At 41.7% G+C, this 16,491-nt stretch overlaps 1 protein-coding gene across 3 annotated transcripts; it reads left to right on the top strand.

Moving 5' to 3' along the window:
• Nucleotides 1-2,322: 2,322 nt before the first annotated feature.
• On the top strand, nucleotides 2,323-9,199 carry si:ch73-62b13.1 (Carbohydrate sulfotransferase 1-like). Of its 3 annotated transcripts, none has more exons than XM_067502623.1 (4): nucleotides 2,325-3,118; nucleotides 6,046-6,188; nucleotides 6,280-6,451; nucleotides 7,313-9,199. In XM_067502623.1, the coding sequence occupies exons 2-4, from the start codon at nucleotides 6,084-6,086 to the stop codon at nucleotides 8,437-8,439; spliced, it is 1,404 nt and encodes a 467-aa protein (XP_067358724.1). In that variant the 5' UTR covers nucleotides 2,325-3,118; nucleotides 6,046-6,083; the 3' UTR covers nucleotides 8,440-9,199. The 3 variants fall into 3 exon arrangements, with proteins under 3 accessions (XP_067358726.1, XP_067358724.1, XP_067358723.1); XM_067502622.1 differs by having other exon boundaries at nucleotides 2,326-2,949; XM_067502625.1 differs by lacking the exon at nucleotides 6,046-6,188 and having other exon boundaries at nucleotides 2,323-2,949.
• The last annotated feature ends 7,292 nt before the right edge of the window (nucleotides 9,200-16,491 follow it).

Raw genomic sequence — 16,491 nt, 5'->3', positions numbered from 1 at the left:
TACGAGGTGGTTCTATTGCCCACTCTATTTAAAAGCAATGAGGTAGCAAAAGCTTTAGAACCACATCTTATTATAATGCAAGTACGACTCCACTATGACCTTATTATTGACGGAGAGCAGAATTACCAGCTTTCTGACAGTTTCAACCTAAAAATTGAGAAATTATAACATTGTAAAGGTAGAATTCACGGCAGAGCTGCTGTATTGGATTGCATTAAATTGCACAGGTGTATCTAATAAAGTAGCCAGCGAGTGTATTTAATCAATACATTTTCAAAGGTGTGAGCTACAGTGAGATGCCACATCCAGTCTACTCCCACCATTAGCTTTAGGAACTTAATGCAATCTAGAATTTCTTTCATCTGTCACTGAGCGTGCTCATTTAAAATTAAAAAGTTTCTCCCTTATCAGCCTGGCACTTGTCTCAAAAAGCTGAAACGCGGCAGCTGGGAAAGAGCTTGTTTTTCAGATTTGCTTTTTTCACTTCAAAACAAACATGCATCGGTCACAAAATACACAGACAAACTTTATTGTGAAGTGGTTTTGTATCTAAAGGTTGCGGCTTTAGGTTTTAGCTGCAATTGCAACAGATTGATTCAGTCCGTCCTGCTGTTATTACGGCTGTGGTGTGAACCTGATGTGATTTTCTAGTGGTAAGCCACTTAAATTTATCCCGTGAATGTTTAGGACTTTGACCAAAGGCCTCCCAAAATGTATTTATTGAATCAACAATAATATCAGATAATAAAGTGCTTTCGCTATCTAAACACATGGTGAGAGCCACACTGCATATTGCTCTATTTCTTACTCCCAGAGCACAACTGCTCCGGTTTTACTTCAGCTCTCTATACAGACAGAAGTGTCTGTCTCATATAACTCTTGGCAAGAAAGCAAATGAGCATAGTTTTAATGAATTCAGTTCTTCCTTTAAATTAAATAATTGTTAATTTGCTGAGGCTTATTAATGTCCAACCAACAATAACTTTGGAGAAGTTCTTAGATGTACCAGTGAGAAATAGAGAAAGCTGGTGTGCCCTCTTTGCTGAATTAAATTTAGCGGTCTCTGCTGGCATACTAGTGGGTGAAATGAGATTTCTTTTCACTCGTTTATTACACTTACAGCAGGAAGGGCTGAATACAGGGACTGTCTTTTTTTTCACTCTCCCTCAAATGAGACGAGGTGTATAGAAACACAAGCTTTCCTCCACGGGGAAAGTTCCACCCTTAGACGACTTTTGTGAGACCTGCTTTCCCCACGTGACAAGCTGACTGACAGATAATCTGATTGACAGTTTGCATCTTTAAAAGAAGGTGGAAGGTGCAGAAGTTGCCAGGAAAGCTCAGATATAGAAAGTCAGTCAGCAAGCTTAGGAGACAAGGTGAACAGCGGAGAAATTCAGTGGAATTCAGCTAAGCATTTCCATCCACTTTATGATGAAAGAGTGCTGTCATGTTAAAGATCAGATATGGGGTAGATCAGAGCGAAGAAAAAGTGCAGATTGTTGATGATGACTCTGGAAGAGACAAAATGAAAGGCACAATGAAACTCCAAGGCACATCTGATTCTGTAGTCTGCAAATGTGCGTGGTGAGGAACAGGAGTGGGTATACCTAAACAGGGAGGCCCATGGAGGATTCAGCTTCCGCTCACAGAAAAATCAACTTTTTCTTATTGCCTGTTTCAAATCTCACGAAGAAAGTGTGGGGGTGTTTGGCTGCTCCGAGCCAGGGAATCAATGCTGTAGGCAGTCAGAGCGAGGGATCAGCGCAGAGAGGCGTGGAGGACAGGACACTCTTGTATCACTCACCAAGCGTTCTTGGCAGCTTGTTGTCCTTTGTGTGGTAAAACCATTGGTCAGTAATAAGCCGGAGCAATGTATCAACAGTAAAAAAAAAAAAAAGCTTCTTTCAGATTTCTGGACATCTGGCTCCCAATTTTGAGCTTCTGAGCTGATTTGGAGTATTCACTTGTAGTGCCTGAAAGATTTAAACACAGGTTCGACCGGGGGCAGAATAATTGGACAAACTTACCCCACACTCACAGAAGGTTTAAGACTTCAGATGCTTTGGCAACTCCTCCAACAGAAATTATAAAAGTGAGATGCAAAGACAACACTGCCAGTGAGTCTCATAAGAGACAAACTTCAGCCAGCACGAGTCTGCAAGGGCATATTTGAAAAGCCATAAACAGAATAGACCCCCATTCCCATGAGTAATTGAACTGTCACTGTTTAAATCTGACCTCACAGTAACCCGCCCAGGGCAATGACATGGTACCCATTTCTCCACACCAGTAGAGTCGGTAGCAGAGGGAGGAAGGGTGGGCCACACATCTGATGATTGCAGTCATCCTCAATGGAATGAGAAAAAAATCGAGGTCATTGTGCCACCGTAATCTCACGGGACATGTTTGCCTGCGTAGTGATCTATTTGAGGGTATAGTGAGAATCCCTGCAGAGACAGTGACAGAGACATGGCACTCTAAGAGTCATGAAGTGATTGTTCATGCCTGGCTGGAGCTGATGTAACCTGCCAGCATGAAATATATAAAAACGTTGTTATACCTGCAAACAGGTGGCAGCAGCAGCAGTATCACACTTAGTACATCTAACTGTGTAGTCTCTAGTGTTTTCACTGCCTCAGAGAGCACGTGTGTTTCCAAGACGTAATGAAACCGACCCTATGGCATCGAATGCGTAATACACAGCAAGGCAATCTTGCATCCAATCTAGAGACTAAGCTCCAGTAGGCTGTGTGGTCTCAGGAGGGGTGAGACATCCCTCCTCAGTCTCGCTGCTCTCCATCCACGGAGCGTCTCCAGCTCTGAATCCACTTCGGCTCTGGACACCGGCTTCAGCGCTCGATCCCCTGCCCCACATGCACACACTCTTACAAATGCCGCGTAGATGGACGGTTCGGAGAAATCCCGTATGATCGAGTGCAGCTGAGGGTAAGGCAACATTTTGTATTCATTGTGCTTTTTACGCGAAGCGAGCCGCAGCCGAGCTGCTCTCTAACAAACAATATGTGACATCGTGAAGATGTAGAAGAACAAGAGGGTGAAATATGCCAAGGATTTCTCTATACAAGGACTTAAAGCCTGTTTGCGGCACTCTGTGGTAAGTTTCTAGTAATCTCCTATACTTCAGCGACACATGGATCAGAGGGGAGGTGATGTCTGCTTATTTCATTCTATACAACAGCTGTTTATTAAATTCTAACCTCAGGAAACATCTTTGTCTGGATCCTGTTACGGTACTTACTCACTGCCAGTTTATCCTCGGTGTTTTCACAAAGGCATTTCTGTTATTCATCACTGTAATATCCGCTAAGATGGTTTAGATAAATGACGGGCTCAGGAGTTGCAGCTCTGCTTTCTTAATTTATGTTGTTGTTGTTGTTGTTGTTGTTTTTACTTATTTAAATCAACTCTAAACTTGTATTTATTATTCATCCTTTCCTCAGTTCATTGATTTTAATCATTTTAAATTGGAAAAAAGCATTCTCTTTCTCTCCCTCTGCATTGTTTGTGCAGAAACCGCACAGTGAGAGCAAACTACAGTCAATATCCAATAAAGGAAATATTCACTAGTAGACAACATCAGATGAAGCTGATCTTTTTCCTCTTCCTTCTTTCCTTCCTTCCTTCCTTCCTTCCTTCCTCTCCTCTCAGTACCTTTGCTCCATCTGTGTGTGCTGGAGTAATCACGTAGGACAACATTCATCGTCTCCTATCACAGGAGCTCCTCTGTAGCCCGGGGTCAGATGCGTCTCCTCTGCTCTCTGCCTGTGGCACTCTGTGTCTATGTGTTGGCTCAGAGAGAGAGAGAGAGAGAGAGAGAGAGAGATAGAGAGATAGAGAGAGAGAGAAAGAGAGAGAGAGAGAGAGAGAGAGATGGAGAACAGACTTGAAACTCCTCCTGGTTTTGCTACCATTGCTGTCTCTCTGTGTTTTCAAGGATTGATCATGAGGCACTGCCAATAAACAGCCTCATTCAGAGGATCTGTGAACACACCGAGGTGCTTTAATAGAAAAATCTTTAGCTCTGTCACATCCCTCAATCACTTGCATCCCAAATCCCTCAGTCCCACCCTCATCACTAACTTCTAACATCATTTGTTGCCTTTATTTTCCACAGAGGCAATTGCCTTTCTTGCACCACGCACAAATGTCATTATCTCCAACACTTTTGCTGCTAGCTATGTTATCAGCAGCAGCATTGCTTGTGCTCACTGAATTTACAACTCAAACCTGCCAGAAGAGCATGCACTGCACAGTGTAATCTGTGGCTGATCCTGTCCCCTAGGCTTTTATCCCCTGTAAGTACTGTTATTGTATGAGGGATATAAAAGCAGAGACCATCTGAAGCCCGCAGTCCCCTTCCAGCTGTTGACAGTGTCTGTTATTCCTGCTGTGAGTCCCGTTGCAGGGGGTGTTTTAAGCAAAGGAGAAAGGAGGACTTTGCAAATCAAATTGGTTTAATTCATTGAAGCATCTGTATTTATTCTCCAGAGGGCTACAGGGTGTGTAGCAGAGGTGCACTGAGCCCTGAGCCCATGACAGGCAACAAAAACAAAACCAGTCGCTGAGGAATCATGTGATGTGGCTGTCCATGGATGTCAGGACTGTCCATTTGATAGAATTTATTGTTTAAGTTTTAGAAATGGTAAAAAGGTTGTTCAAAGTTTTCCATCATCTGCAGTGATTCATCTGTACATTTCTCTGCCTTTTACTCTGTCTCCCTTGTCCTTCAACAGATGTACACACAGATCAAGCAGCTTTTGAGTTGTTCTAAAACAAGAGACAAACAGAACAGTGGCCCCGTTTCTGTCATCCTGTCTGCAACAGCCAGTCTAAGAGAGAAGTTCTCCCCCATGATGGGTTCATTCTGTGATTGCTGTTTTTAGCCGTATTAAAACCGAATGGTTCACAATGTCAGCTCGATTTCTTCTCCCATCACCCATAGAGTAAATGTCTTTGGTTTTGCACTGTTCGTGATTAATAGAACATCAAAAGCCGATCTCAGCTCAGTGTGATACATTCCTGAGGACATGAGTCTGCCAGGGACACATAAACATCCTTAATGAACAAGAGGCATACTGGAGAGAGACAAAGTGGCAGAAAGAGGGTGAAGAAGCAAACAGAAAGGCAATATTTATTTTAGTCAGTAATATGATGTATATGTACGTGTGGTTTTGATGATGATTGCCTTCCCACAGCCACTTTGAGTGATGGAGAGACACTTTGTGCCCAGGGATCTCATATGATTACCTACCATCAGTTTGACGCATAGGGACAAATGGATGGCACCACCTTTTTTTTTCCATTTTGAAATCCATTTGCAAAATCACATCTCCCTTTACTTGTTCATGCCCAGTGGCAAAGAACTTGGAAGTGTACAAAGGCAACTTCGCATCTATGTGAAGACAGCTATATTTATCTGGGTATGTAGCACTGCTGGGCTTAGAGGCTTAATTACCCAGAAGAGAGGAGAGCAAAAATGAAATGCAATTATGCAACTGTGCGAACACTGTCTGAAATAGTGAAGCTATTGTAGGTAGGGACATTACTGCCCTCATTTCTCAGTGAATGTCTGACCTTTGAGTTGTGTTTTTCTGCAGAACAAATATGAAGATCCTTTAAATTCTGAATCATTAATTTGTTTATTCAAAGTGTTTAAGCCCCAGTACTTTAGAAATGCTAAAATGTGCCATCTGTTTGCTCTCCCTGCACAGAGGGCACACCTTTGTGTTCTTTAAAAAATGATGTGTATGTCATTTTGAGGTGTGGTTTGAGATTTTGCTATATATGCTGAATTACTTTCTTTGCTAAGGTGAAATTATAGCCAGCAATCAATTACCTTAACCAAACACAACTGGACGTTTTTACGCTTGGTAATTGCTAAGGAAATGTTACACGCAATTTACAGAGGTTTAAAGGTCCAATGTTACATTAGGACAGACCTTACATTGGTTCCAGACCTCATGCTAAGTTAAACGAATAGCTTATAGCTGTCGTTTCATTCTTACTTTTTTACTCCATCAGAAAATGACAAAGAGTCTGACCTGGCAGGTGAAAGCTAGATGGGAAAAGTTAATGACACACACCTTGAAGCACCCTTGAGCAACGGTCACACATGCTTCAGCAAGAGCAACTCACTGGCCATCAGTAGTGCTGCAGGCGTAAATGTATGTAAGCTGCACATTTGTGAAGCTGAATTAAAAAGCAACAAAATGAAATCTCATTATGTGTGTCTCTGTGCCTCCACGGTGGTGTCAGTGTGAAGGATGTAGAGCCAGAGGTGGGGGCAGGATGGAGTGCTCCTGGAAGACGGTGCTGCTGCTGGTGTGTGCATCTCTGGGGGTCCAGTACACGGCTATTCGCACCCTGAGAGACTCATTGTCTGGACCCTGTCAGGGAGCCTACCGCTGCCAGACGAGACACTACAGAGGTACACCAGATTCTCTCACACACTGTGCAGCCTCATGACAAGAGAACATAAAGTCTGCAGGCGTATAGATACATGGTCATATTTAATGCAAAAAATGCCTAAATATTTTAAAATACATTTGTAATGGGATGGAACTGGTTGAGCAGCACCAACAGAGGCCACACACTCAACACTTGATCTATATTATGAGAAATATTGGTAATGTTAGATACACAGTATTGAAGCAGTTTTGAGGAAAACCTCCTGCAAAAAGACTTAGTAAAGAAAGACACAGCATTAAGAATCGAGCTGCGGATCATTAAAAGAGGGAACTCCCGAGATATGGGGAAGATAGAGAAATGAAATATGTGTGATTTGGTTTTACAATTACCCTCCAATTTATCTCCATTAATCCTCTCTCATAGCGCAGCTGTAGCTTGCAGGCACCAAGCTCCTGTGTACAAAAGTAACATCCCCTTTGCAATCAACTTCTCATCAGCAGTAATTACATGTTAGCTGTTTGCGCTATATTTAGAGATCCGCCATTTCATAAACCCCCTCGGTAACTACCAGCAGACAAGCAACTTACTCATGCATGTTTACCCTCTAAATTATTTAAGCTTTATTGGCTTGATTTAGTAGTTTACTTTCTCCTGGATTAAACTTTGGATGATAAACTGACTCACTTTCACTTTTATGAGCTGAAATCATTTCTGAAATAAGTGTAAAGATCTCTCCTTTTACTAGCGCCTGAATGAAGAAAACAAGTAAAACAGGTTGTAAAATGTATTATTTTAAACTATTAAATCCTTGTAAGAAATTTCTTGAAATTGATGTTCCTGCAACATTGTATGGGTTGAAAATAATTTTTTTTTCTTTAAGACTCCAGGTGGAGAACCTTGTGCGAATACAGTTGGATGTCTACCGAGTCACCACGGAAACATATCCTGCTATTTGCCACGACTCGCAGTGGCTCATCCTTCACCGGGCAGCTCCTCAACCAGCACCCAGGGATATTCTATGTGTTTGAGCCTCTCTATCATGTCCAACAGGCCTTCACCAACTCCAGCAGCAGGCTGCGTCGCACTCTGGACCGCAGGGCCCTGCTGGGAGCATATAGGGACCTCCTTCTCAATCTGTACACCTGCGACCTTAATTTCATGGAGAGTTACATCCGTCCGGAGCCCCAGGACCATGTCACAAGTTCTTTCTTTCGCCGAAGCTCCAGTCGTGCCCTCTGCTCCCCTCCTGTGTGCTTGGAAAGAGGCGATGCAGCAGCTTCTGATCCACCTGATGAAACCTGGTGTCCTAAGAAATGTGGGGCCCTGAACCTCACCTTAGCCTCTATGTCATGTCTGTCAAGAGGACATGTAGCCATAAAGACTGTACGAGTCCCAGAGGTGGGGGACCTGCGCACCCTTACTGAAGATCCACGTTTAGACATGAAGATCATTCACCTGGTCAGGGACCCAAGAGCCATTCTTGCCTCCCGCATGATGGCATTTTCTGACCAGTTTCGTGCTTGGAAAATATGGAACGCCACAGGGCGGCAGCCTCGATACGTGGACCTGTCGCAGATTACCAGCACCTGTAAGGACATAGCAGCATCTGCAGCACTGGGCCTGCAGAGACCAGCATGGCTGCGGGGACGTTACCTTCTGATCCGGTATGAAGACCTGGCATTGAACCCAACAGACAAAGCAAGAGAGATCTACAGGTTTGTGGGGCTGCAAATGGAAGACAGGGTGCGAATCTGGATTGCAAAGAACACCAACACCAACCTGTCGTCTCCATCTGAGTGGAACTACAGATACTCCACCACCAGAGACTCCAGGGTGACAGCAGAGAGCTGGAGGCTTCGTCTCAGCTTTGACATTGTGAGAGCTGTTCAGAATCTGTGTAATGACACCTTGGGCCTGCTGGGATACAAGCAGGTTCACTCTGCAGCTGAACTTAGAAACTTGTCCCATAGTTTAGTGGAACACAGACCATTTCAACCAGTCACATAGAAGATTTGACTGAAGGTAAAAAGAAAACTTGCTATTTATTTATAAATTTTAAATTAATTAATTTTCTTTGTCATGATGAAGATAAAATGAATGTATTTATCTTGTTTTTGAATAATCCCTAAAGGAATTTCATATTATTTGTATTTAACTCTTTGTGGTTTTGTTAAAGATTTTAAAAGTGCCAAATTGTGTGTGATGCTGGCAAAAGTATTGGTCCAAAATAAAGTTTATACTGCTGTATGTGTTCACATTTATGGGATTACGTTAGTATTCTCTCACCTAATTTCAGTGTTTACAGACTTAAAACAAAACAGAAAACACTTCAAAGACTCAGGTACCATTTCAGACTAAATCTGACCTTAAATGAAAGAAAAAAGTAAGGTTCCTGAAGGTGAGATGCACAGGAATCGAGGGGATTTATTTGGTAAAAAAAAAATAACAAGAAATTATAGTGCTTGCCTCCCAAGTGTCTCTAATGCATTTTGGAAAAGGATTAAAATGTCATATCTAGTAGGTAGGAAATCTTCACTGGTGAAATCCTCTGCATAGCAGCTCTGTTTCTGTATGAGGACGTTGAGGCATGTGATAATATTTTTGTTTTTCTTCAACTGTAAATCCTTATAGTAAATAATATAAATGCTGATTAACTGCTGCATTGAAACTCTGTTATGTATTGGATGTTTGGACATTTTGGTCAGTATATCTCTACTGTTGATCTTTTTTAGGCTTTTTAAAATAAATTGTCCAGATAATACACTCATTCCCACTGTTGAAATCTTCTTGCGACCATATTTGTTTGATGTGTACTTGATCCTGTAAGGAATGTGGATAAGTGTTCGGGTTGAAAACAGAAAATGTGACAAATTATTGTCTTTTATTTTGTAGTTGTTTTTGTAGTTTTTTTTATGTGTTTATTTTTTAATTTAAATCCTACTGTCTGTAGTAACAGATATGTTTTTGACTTAAGAGAACACATGCTGCACACACTGTTCCATTTTGAGTTAACTTTGAACCTAAAAGGAAAAAACAGTGGGATCATTTAGAAGTACCAGCTGTCTGCAGTGCAGTGTAGTCAGAGATTAGACAGCTGCAGGTTCTCTGCCAGTTCCACCATTTGAAATTGGTCTTTGTGTCTAAACAGAGAAAGGAAGTATGTCATCTCTAGACACCAGCCCATTTATTTCCGTGTAGAGCTGCTCTCTTGAGATAAATGCTGGAAGTAGTTTCTGAGGAAGAACTCATTGCATGAATCATAGTTGAACCGCTGATTGACTGTGATTTTCTTGCCTTTCAAATGCACACAGTGCATCTTCCTATGGAGGCTCCAATTGTCGCCCGCTGGGAACTGTGAGCTTTAATAGTTATGCCACTGAAAAAAGCCACTCCACAGTGAAAGAAAGTTTGCAATTTAAGTGGAACGGCCATGCTGCTCTGTGAGCACTATTAAATCCGAGGTGAAATAGTCTCTTTAATAATGTATTTTTAGACACCCAGTCCTTCCCATCCTTCCTGTAGCTGCCCTATAGCTGCTGACACCAGGGATATCTCAGTGCAGCCCAAAGAATTGATCTACATCCAGCTGTGGAGAAACAGGATTTAAGATGCATGGAGAAAAGAGCGGCCGTCTTTCTTTGAACTTAATCTGCAAGGCTACACAAACGGGCCATAAAGCAAAGCTTTATGACACCCAGGGAGATGTGCTTCATCGGTTTTTCCATCCCCACCCTGACACACAAAGCTGCAAGTGGCCTGAGTCAGCCGTCAGCTAATTACCCATTTCTTTTCCACTCGATACTGGCAAACCCTTCTTGTCTCCTTAACTGTGCTGACAAATTTAGGTTTTATCAATATTGGTAACATATATGAGGAGCATGCTGATTTGGAGAATGCAAAATAGCACATAGTTAATCTACTCCAGTGGTTCCCAACATTTTTGTTATATGCCCTACAGCCCTGACAGATGAACTGTACCCTCTTTATTTCAGCTATTACTCATTATTTATTACTGTTTAACCAGTATGTAAAACTATTTTAAGCGTCCCATTCATCAGTTACTGTTTATTTTTGTGCTATTCAAAATACATAAATTTCTTTTATTTATCTATTATTCATACCAATCTTCTATGTATTTTAACCATTTATCCAATAGCTTTTGCTAATTTAACTGTGTATTTAATACTTTAAGCTGGGGCCTGGTGGCTCATTGGTAGACCATTGGGTTGGAATGCAGACTGCAGCAGCTTCAAATCCCACCCCACCAGGTTTGGCCCCACCCAGCCACCAAGGGCAACCTCGGTGCCGGTCCCGAGCCCGAACAAAAAATGGGAGGGTTGCGGCAGGAAGGGTATCCGGCATAAAACACATGCCAAATCAACGTGCGGAACATGTTCTGCTGTGGCGACCCCTGAAGGGACAAGCCACAAGGCGTTGATCTATTCATTACTTTAACCTGTAAATCCATCAAACCACTCTAACAAAGTAGATTTCACACAGTCTGAACATTTTCATTGTAATAGCTGACTCATTGTGTGTATGTTGAGTTTAACTTGTAATATATGTTTTGTTTTAACCCATTACCACTGATCTAAGTCACTGAATGTTGCTGTGGCCGACCACAGTGCAGAGCAGGTGTAAGAGCAGCACATACAGTTATGAAATTAAAAAAGAAAAGTTTACCAAGCCACAATGTTAAAAGGTGTAGTGATCATTTTTATTCCGTAAACAGTCTGTGGTCATGCGGAGAGGGGCCATGCAGACATCAGTCACACTGACAGCTTCTGAGAATGCATGCAGGGCAACACTTTGACTTTCTTTCTGCTGTTTTTGGAATTAGGCAGTATGTTTCAAATGTCTAAAAGTTATTTTCAGATGTTTGGATGTTTGCTATGTTTTTTCCCTTTTATGTGTAAATATATGTTCCTCTTGCATCAGCTTGTGTGGGGAAGTTGAAATGTAGAAACAGCTTGGTGGTGGTGAACTGTGTTATTTGCATTTGTGTGGACAACAGAAAAAAGAGAAAGATTGACTTTGAATTTTAAGATTTTTTTCTTTCCCCACCAGCATAAGAAAGTCAAATAGCAGGATAAACTAAAAATTCTGTGAGGATGCAGGCCTGCTAGCAGCCCTTGAGTCGAGAGGGTTGCTCATCTACACAGGAAAGAGCAGTGGGCAAAAAGAGTTTTCCCACCAGGATCAGCAATGAATCATATGTATATAGCAGCTAATATCATGTTCATTAGACCCAGAATCAGCAGTTAACAATTTATCCTTTTTGACTTCCATGAAATAACTAAACAATTAAAAATCAAAGACATACCCATGGATGTCAGTGATGGACTTAGCAGCTCTATTACCCTCTCCCCTTCTGATAGGAAAGCACTGATTTAAGAAAGGTGTTAGTCTGATTAGAGCGGAACACACTGGATGTAGACAATCTTATTAAAACTTGTGAGGACTGGATAAACATCACCAAGAAACCATGTATCTTGTATCAGTTTTGCGTCAGCACTTATCTTTTTCACAGTACACTGTAGCATTTCTTTCAGCCTCTTAACAGCTGCTGTTGGCTGTTATTTCCATAGACTAAAAACAGTGTATCCCCTCTGAACATTTTATGTAATAACGTTTAAAAAGTGAGGACAAAATTCACAGAGTCTTCCTGACTTAAGGGCCCAGCAGTCGTTTCTCTATCGACACAACCATTAAAACCCCAGCAGCACTGGCACAAACAGTTTTCATTTTTCACTCTACTTACTGGAAGCTACAGACGTCATTTATTGTGAGATTAAGGAGCATTTAAGACTGAATGAAGCCACTTTGAGCCACAGTATCTTCATTACTGGAGCCACACAGGCCCTGAGCAGACAACAGCCTCTGTCACACCCATCTTTCAAATGCTGTTATTTCCCCCTGTGCGCACAGTACGGAAGCACACACGAGCACTCCACATGCACTCCTGCACTTCATTGGCCATCTTTAGATCTCAGCCTCTTCCTGTTCTGCTCCTCCTTTTCACAGCATCTGAAATATGTTTGCCTCCTCTTACAAAAAATCAAACTCTCTTAGTGAGTCTGTGAACTCGTTTGTAGTGAAAGTTACATTTTTATGACATCTCTCCCCAGTGTTGGTTTCCCGTGCAAGTTCACTCACAGATTATTTATTGTGTTTTCCACCGATCCTAATAATGGGTTTCATAGAGAACATCAAAAGGCCAGCTGGCAGAGCTGCATCTTGGGTACAACTCCTCAATGTAAATGCAAGCAGGCTCTTATCAAACTTCGCACCATCAGCAGTATCGTACACACTGCAGTTGAAAAAGAGACCAGTAAGTCTCTACAAGTATTTCATGTATAAGTAAATACACTTTCTGAAGCATAACAGTTATCTGAAGCAACAAATGCACGTATTCTTGGGATTCTTTATTAAGTCTCAGCGAGATCTAAATTGTGAGTTTACATCTCTACAATAATTAAATGCTCAATTGATCTCGTCTTTTATTGCTATTTTGGCTGCAAAACACACTCTGTGAGGGCATATGGTGATTGCTAAACTGCTGTGATACTGCAAAGGTTAATTAGGCATTTTACAATCTGAGATAATTGGCAATATTTAAGTTTTATAATTTCAAGAAGCATCTATAGGTTATAAAATGCCCGTGCTATTTTAAGCTCTTTTTTTCATGATGCACAATGAAGCCAGTAAAAGGAGCTCTGGCAAGCAAGGGAAAAAACATTACATGTAACACAACAGAATCAAACACAGGGCGAGTAACAACAGGCTACTTCTGCAGCTCCTCGGTGGGTAAATAAGTGAATTTTCATTGTTAGTCTGTTTTTGTACAGTGTGTCTCTGCTTGAAACTAATGAATGGTGGAAGTAACAGTCAGATGCTCTGCTGAAATGACAAAAAATTCAAAGAAGGACAAAAAAAAGGAAGCAAGGAAATTCTAACTTAGGTAAAAACATTGCAGACAGACCCAGGCTTCTGTGACTCATAAATCTAATATTTAACATTATTACGTAGATCGTTTGTTCTGATGCATCAATGTGTAATTTGTAGTAACTTTACACTTTAAGGCATACAAGGTTATTTAAAGCAAACCATTTGATTTAAGACTTTATAGACATGCTCCAGCTTTGCACTATTTTTTGGAGGGTTTTAAGTCAAAATATTAGAAAACACTGGTTTAATCATGACATCATTGTGATTTTCATTGTAAAAAATCTGGCAAATAAGCAGTAGCAAATACTAACAAATAGGTAGCGAAGGAGTTATTATAGATGTGTAGAGTGGAAATTTAAAAAGAATGTAAAGCAAAGGTACCTAAACTCGAATAAACCTCTCCTCAGGGTGCTCTCAGTAAAAACAGTACATCAGTCTATCTACCGCTGTTCAATCACACACACCTGACTCACACTCCACACCAGCCAGTTCCCAAACTCCTCTGAAAAATTTTACCCTGAGGAGAGGCTTTCTTCCGGAACATTTTGGAAAATCCAGTCCAAATCTTTTTCAAGTGAGCAGCACTCAGATGTTTTAGATGTGGCAACTAGTCTGCTGCCCCCTCTCTCCCTCCCCTACATCCCTCCATTCTCCACTCGCCACCCCTCTGCTGTTTGGCATCGCTCTCTTTCTTTCATTCCCAGCTCCACTTTGAGAGAACAGTAGGCGTGAAAATGTCTGTGGGATTTTTATTTTTTATTTTATTTTCTCTTCTCCCCTATGGAAGTCTTTTACATAAAGCACAGTTTGAGGCGTGGGCTGCAGTATCACAGAGGCAGTAGGAGGAAGGTGTGATCACAACCCTGCAGGCTCAGATCGGACACACGTCATGCTTTTCAGTCCTGGTCTGTGAGTTTGGTTTGGCCTCCGTATTTCCAGCCCACTCATCCCAGCTTGCAGCAGCTAAAGGTTTGGGGCAAGTTTGAAAAACAAAGGCTCTTGCAGTTTCAGTTTCCCTTTGTCTAGCTTTTACCTAACATATTTTGCATTGAACCAGTCCCAACTGCTAATATCCACGGCTCCCACTGTCTAGATAAAAGGTACACAGACACTGTCAGCAGTTCCTTAATAAATTTCCAACTAGCTTTAATTTTCAGACTCATCCATAATTCACCAACAGAGGGCACCGAACAGAACGTCATATAGCTGGATTAAAGGCCCAAGTACTGTATCTCTTCCTTTCTGTTTAATTTGAATAGATTTTATATTCATTGAAACTGCGTATGAGACATCCAATTTCAGTACATTAAAGGAAGGAGGAACAGCCTGGATGGATCAGAGACAGAAAGGGAGATGGACCTCGACTACCAAAATATCAGCACGTTCTGTGGACAGTGATATTTAAGATAATTAGCAGCTTGTTGCAAATATTGACCATTTTTATTGGCTGTCTTTGATGTAGATGCAGTATCTTTGAAAATAGGCAATTTTAATAGCATACTTATGGAAGTGCTTTACTTCCATAAAGTTTATACTGTACATTTATACTGTGAGGATATGAGTGGTACCTGTCCACAGTCATTTCATTTCATATCATATCTTGAAGTAATGGTTAATATCTTCCTTGGATACCACTTGAATACTTTCTAGATATTACCAGATATGAGATGAGGCACTATTTTGATATCAGAAATGCGATGTGTGTGAGATTCAAAATATGACAAGAATTGTGTTGAGATAATCTTATGTCCAGATTTTTAATAGTATCAAAGTCCAATCTGGAGATTTGATACAGTGAAGATTTCTCATATCTAAGAGTGTCCACAGGGATTTCATATTTTGGAGTATTTCTTATGGGATTTTTAGTAATATCTCGATTGTAAAGAACAAACTATAGCTGCCATTGATTTCCACTGTATCAACCTCGGCTAAGAGCAGGAGAATGTAAGACTCATGGTCGAAGTGATAAACTTAACAGATCGGTTTTTGCAAAGCACCAAAGCCCAAGTTCATAAAAATGGGACGCTGATTAAGCAGTCGACCAGACCACCAACCCACTGAAACACAAGGAGATTTCCAAGTGGCTGCATAAGTTTTAATATCTGATTTATGTGACCCAGAAAGGTCAAGCGAAGGAGTTGGAAGGCAAGTTATAGTTTATTGGACATAAGTGTAATGATGGGACAGATGGACTGACAGGGAAGCCCCCCAGTGTATCATTTTACCCTCCAGCCAATCAATGTGGGGGTTGTGTAGCACAAGCCAAGTGGAGTCGAGAATAATTTGGAAAGATAATTTTTCTTCATGGTTTTCTATAATTAGTATGATGGGAACGATTATACAGGGTGCTCGGGTTCAACACATGATCATCAAGAGGGGGGATGGTGATGGGTTGGGAATGCGGAAGTAACGGAAGACCGAGCATGCGAGCCAGGCCCTCATCTATGACTTCTGTGTTCGCACCAAAATCGATAAAGCCAGCGAGGGGAACCGATTGGCCAGCAAACTCCAGCGTCACCTTCAAATTGGGTCGTGAGGTCAAGGTGGCTCAGCATGTGCTTCCCTGCTCCTGCTGAGGCCCCCCTTTATGGGACAGAGCTGCACCTGGCCTGAGTGACCACAGTACAGACACACAGGTGGTTACATCTAAACCACCTGTCTCTTTCTTCCCCAGCTGCATGGGATCGGGAAAATCAGTGGACACCAGGGAGCGTGACTGAGAACTAGCAGTTCTAACTCTAGGGCATCTCTCCCTCATTCTGTGATGCACACGAGTGCACACATCTATCAGAGCTTTTAGTGAGACAGGGAATTGCCGGAAGGAGAGTTCATCTTTAAAAGTTTTGTAGAACCCCTGATAAAATCTTTCCACTAGTGCAGGTTAATTCCAGGAACAATCCGCCTCTACAGTTCTGAACTCAATTGCCCTGTGAAAGTCTGGAGAGGGGGCAAGATGTGTCCCCCTCAGAATTTATGTGGCCAAAGACCCTGAGAAGTTCTTCTGCAAATAGTTCAAATGTTGAGGTAGATCTGGACCCTCGTTCCAAGTCGGCCATACCCCACACACCAGCTGGCCCCAAGAGCAATGACACGTCCTAAGCCATGTGTCAG

This window comes from Channa argus, chromosome 4 (assembly GCF_033026475.1).
Source record: "Channa argus isolate prfri chromosome 4, Channa argus male v1.0, whole genome shotgun sequence".
Classification (NCBI taxonomy): Eukaryota; Metazoa; Chordata; class Actinopteri; order Anabantiformes; family Channidae; genus Channa; species Channa argus.
This window is presented reverse-complemented; position numbering and strand designations above follow the sequence as displayed.

Excerpts from the sequence above, each read along its gene's own strand:
- si:ch73-62b13.1 (XM_067502623.1), top strand. The coding sequence starts at position 6,084 with ATGGGAAAAGTTAATGACACACACCTTGAAGCACCCTTGAGCAACGGT. Across the intron at positions 6,189-6,279 it reads GTAGTGCTGCAGGCGTAAAT|TGTGAAGGATGTAGAGCCAG; the intron begins GTATGTAAGCTG and ends CGGTGGTGTCAG. Across the intron at positions 6,452-7,312 it reads CCAGACGAGACACTACAGAG|ACTCCAGGTGGAGAACCTTG; the intron begins GTACACCAGATT and ends TTTTTCTTTAAG.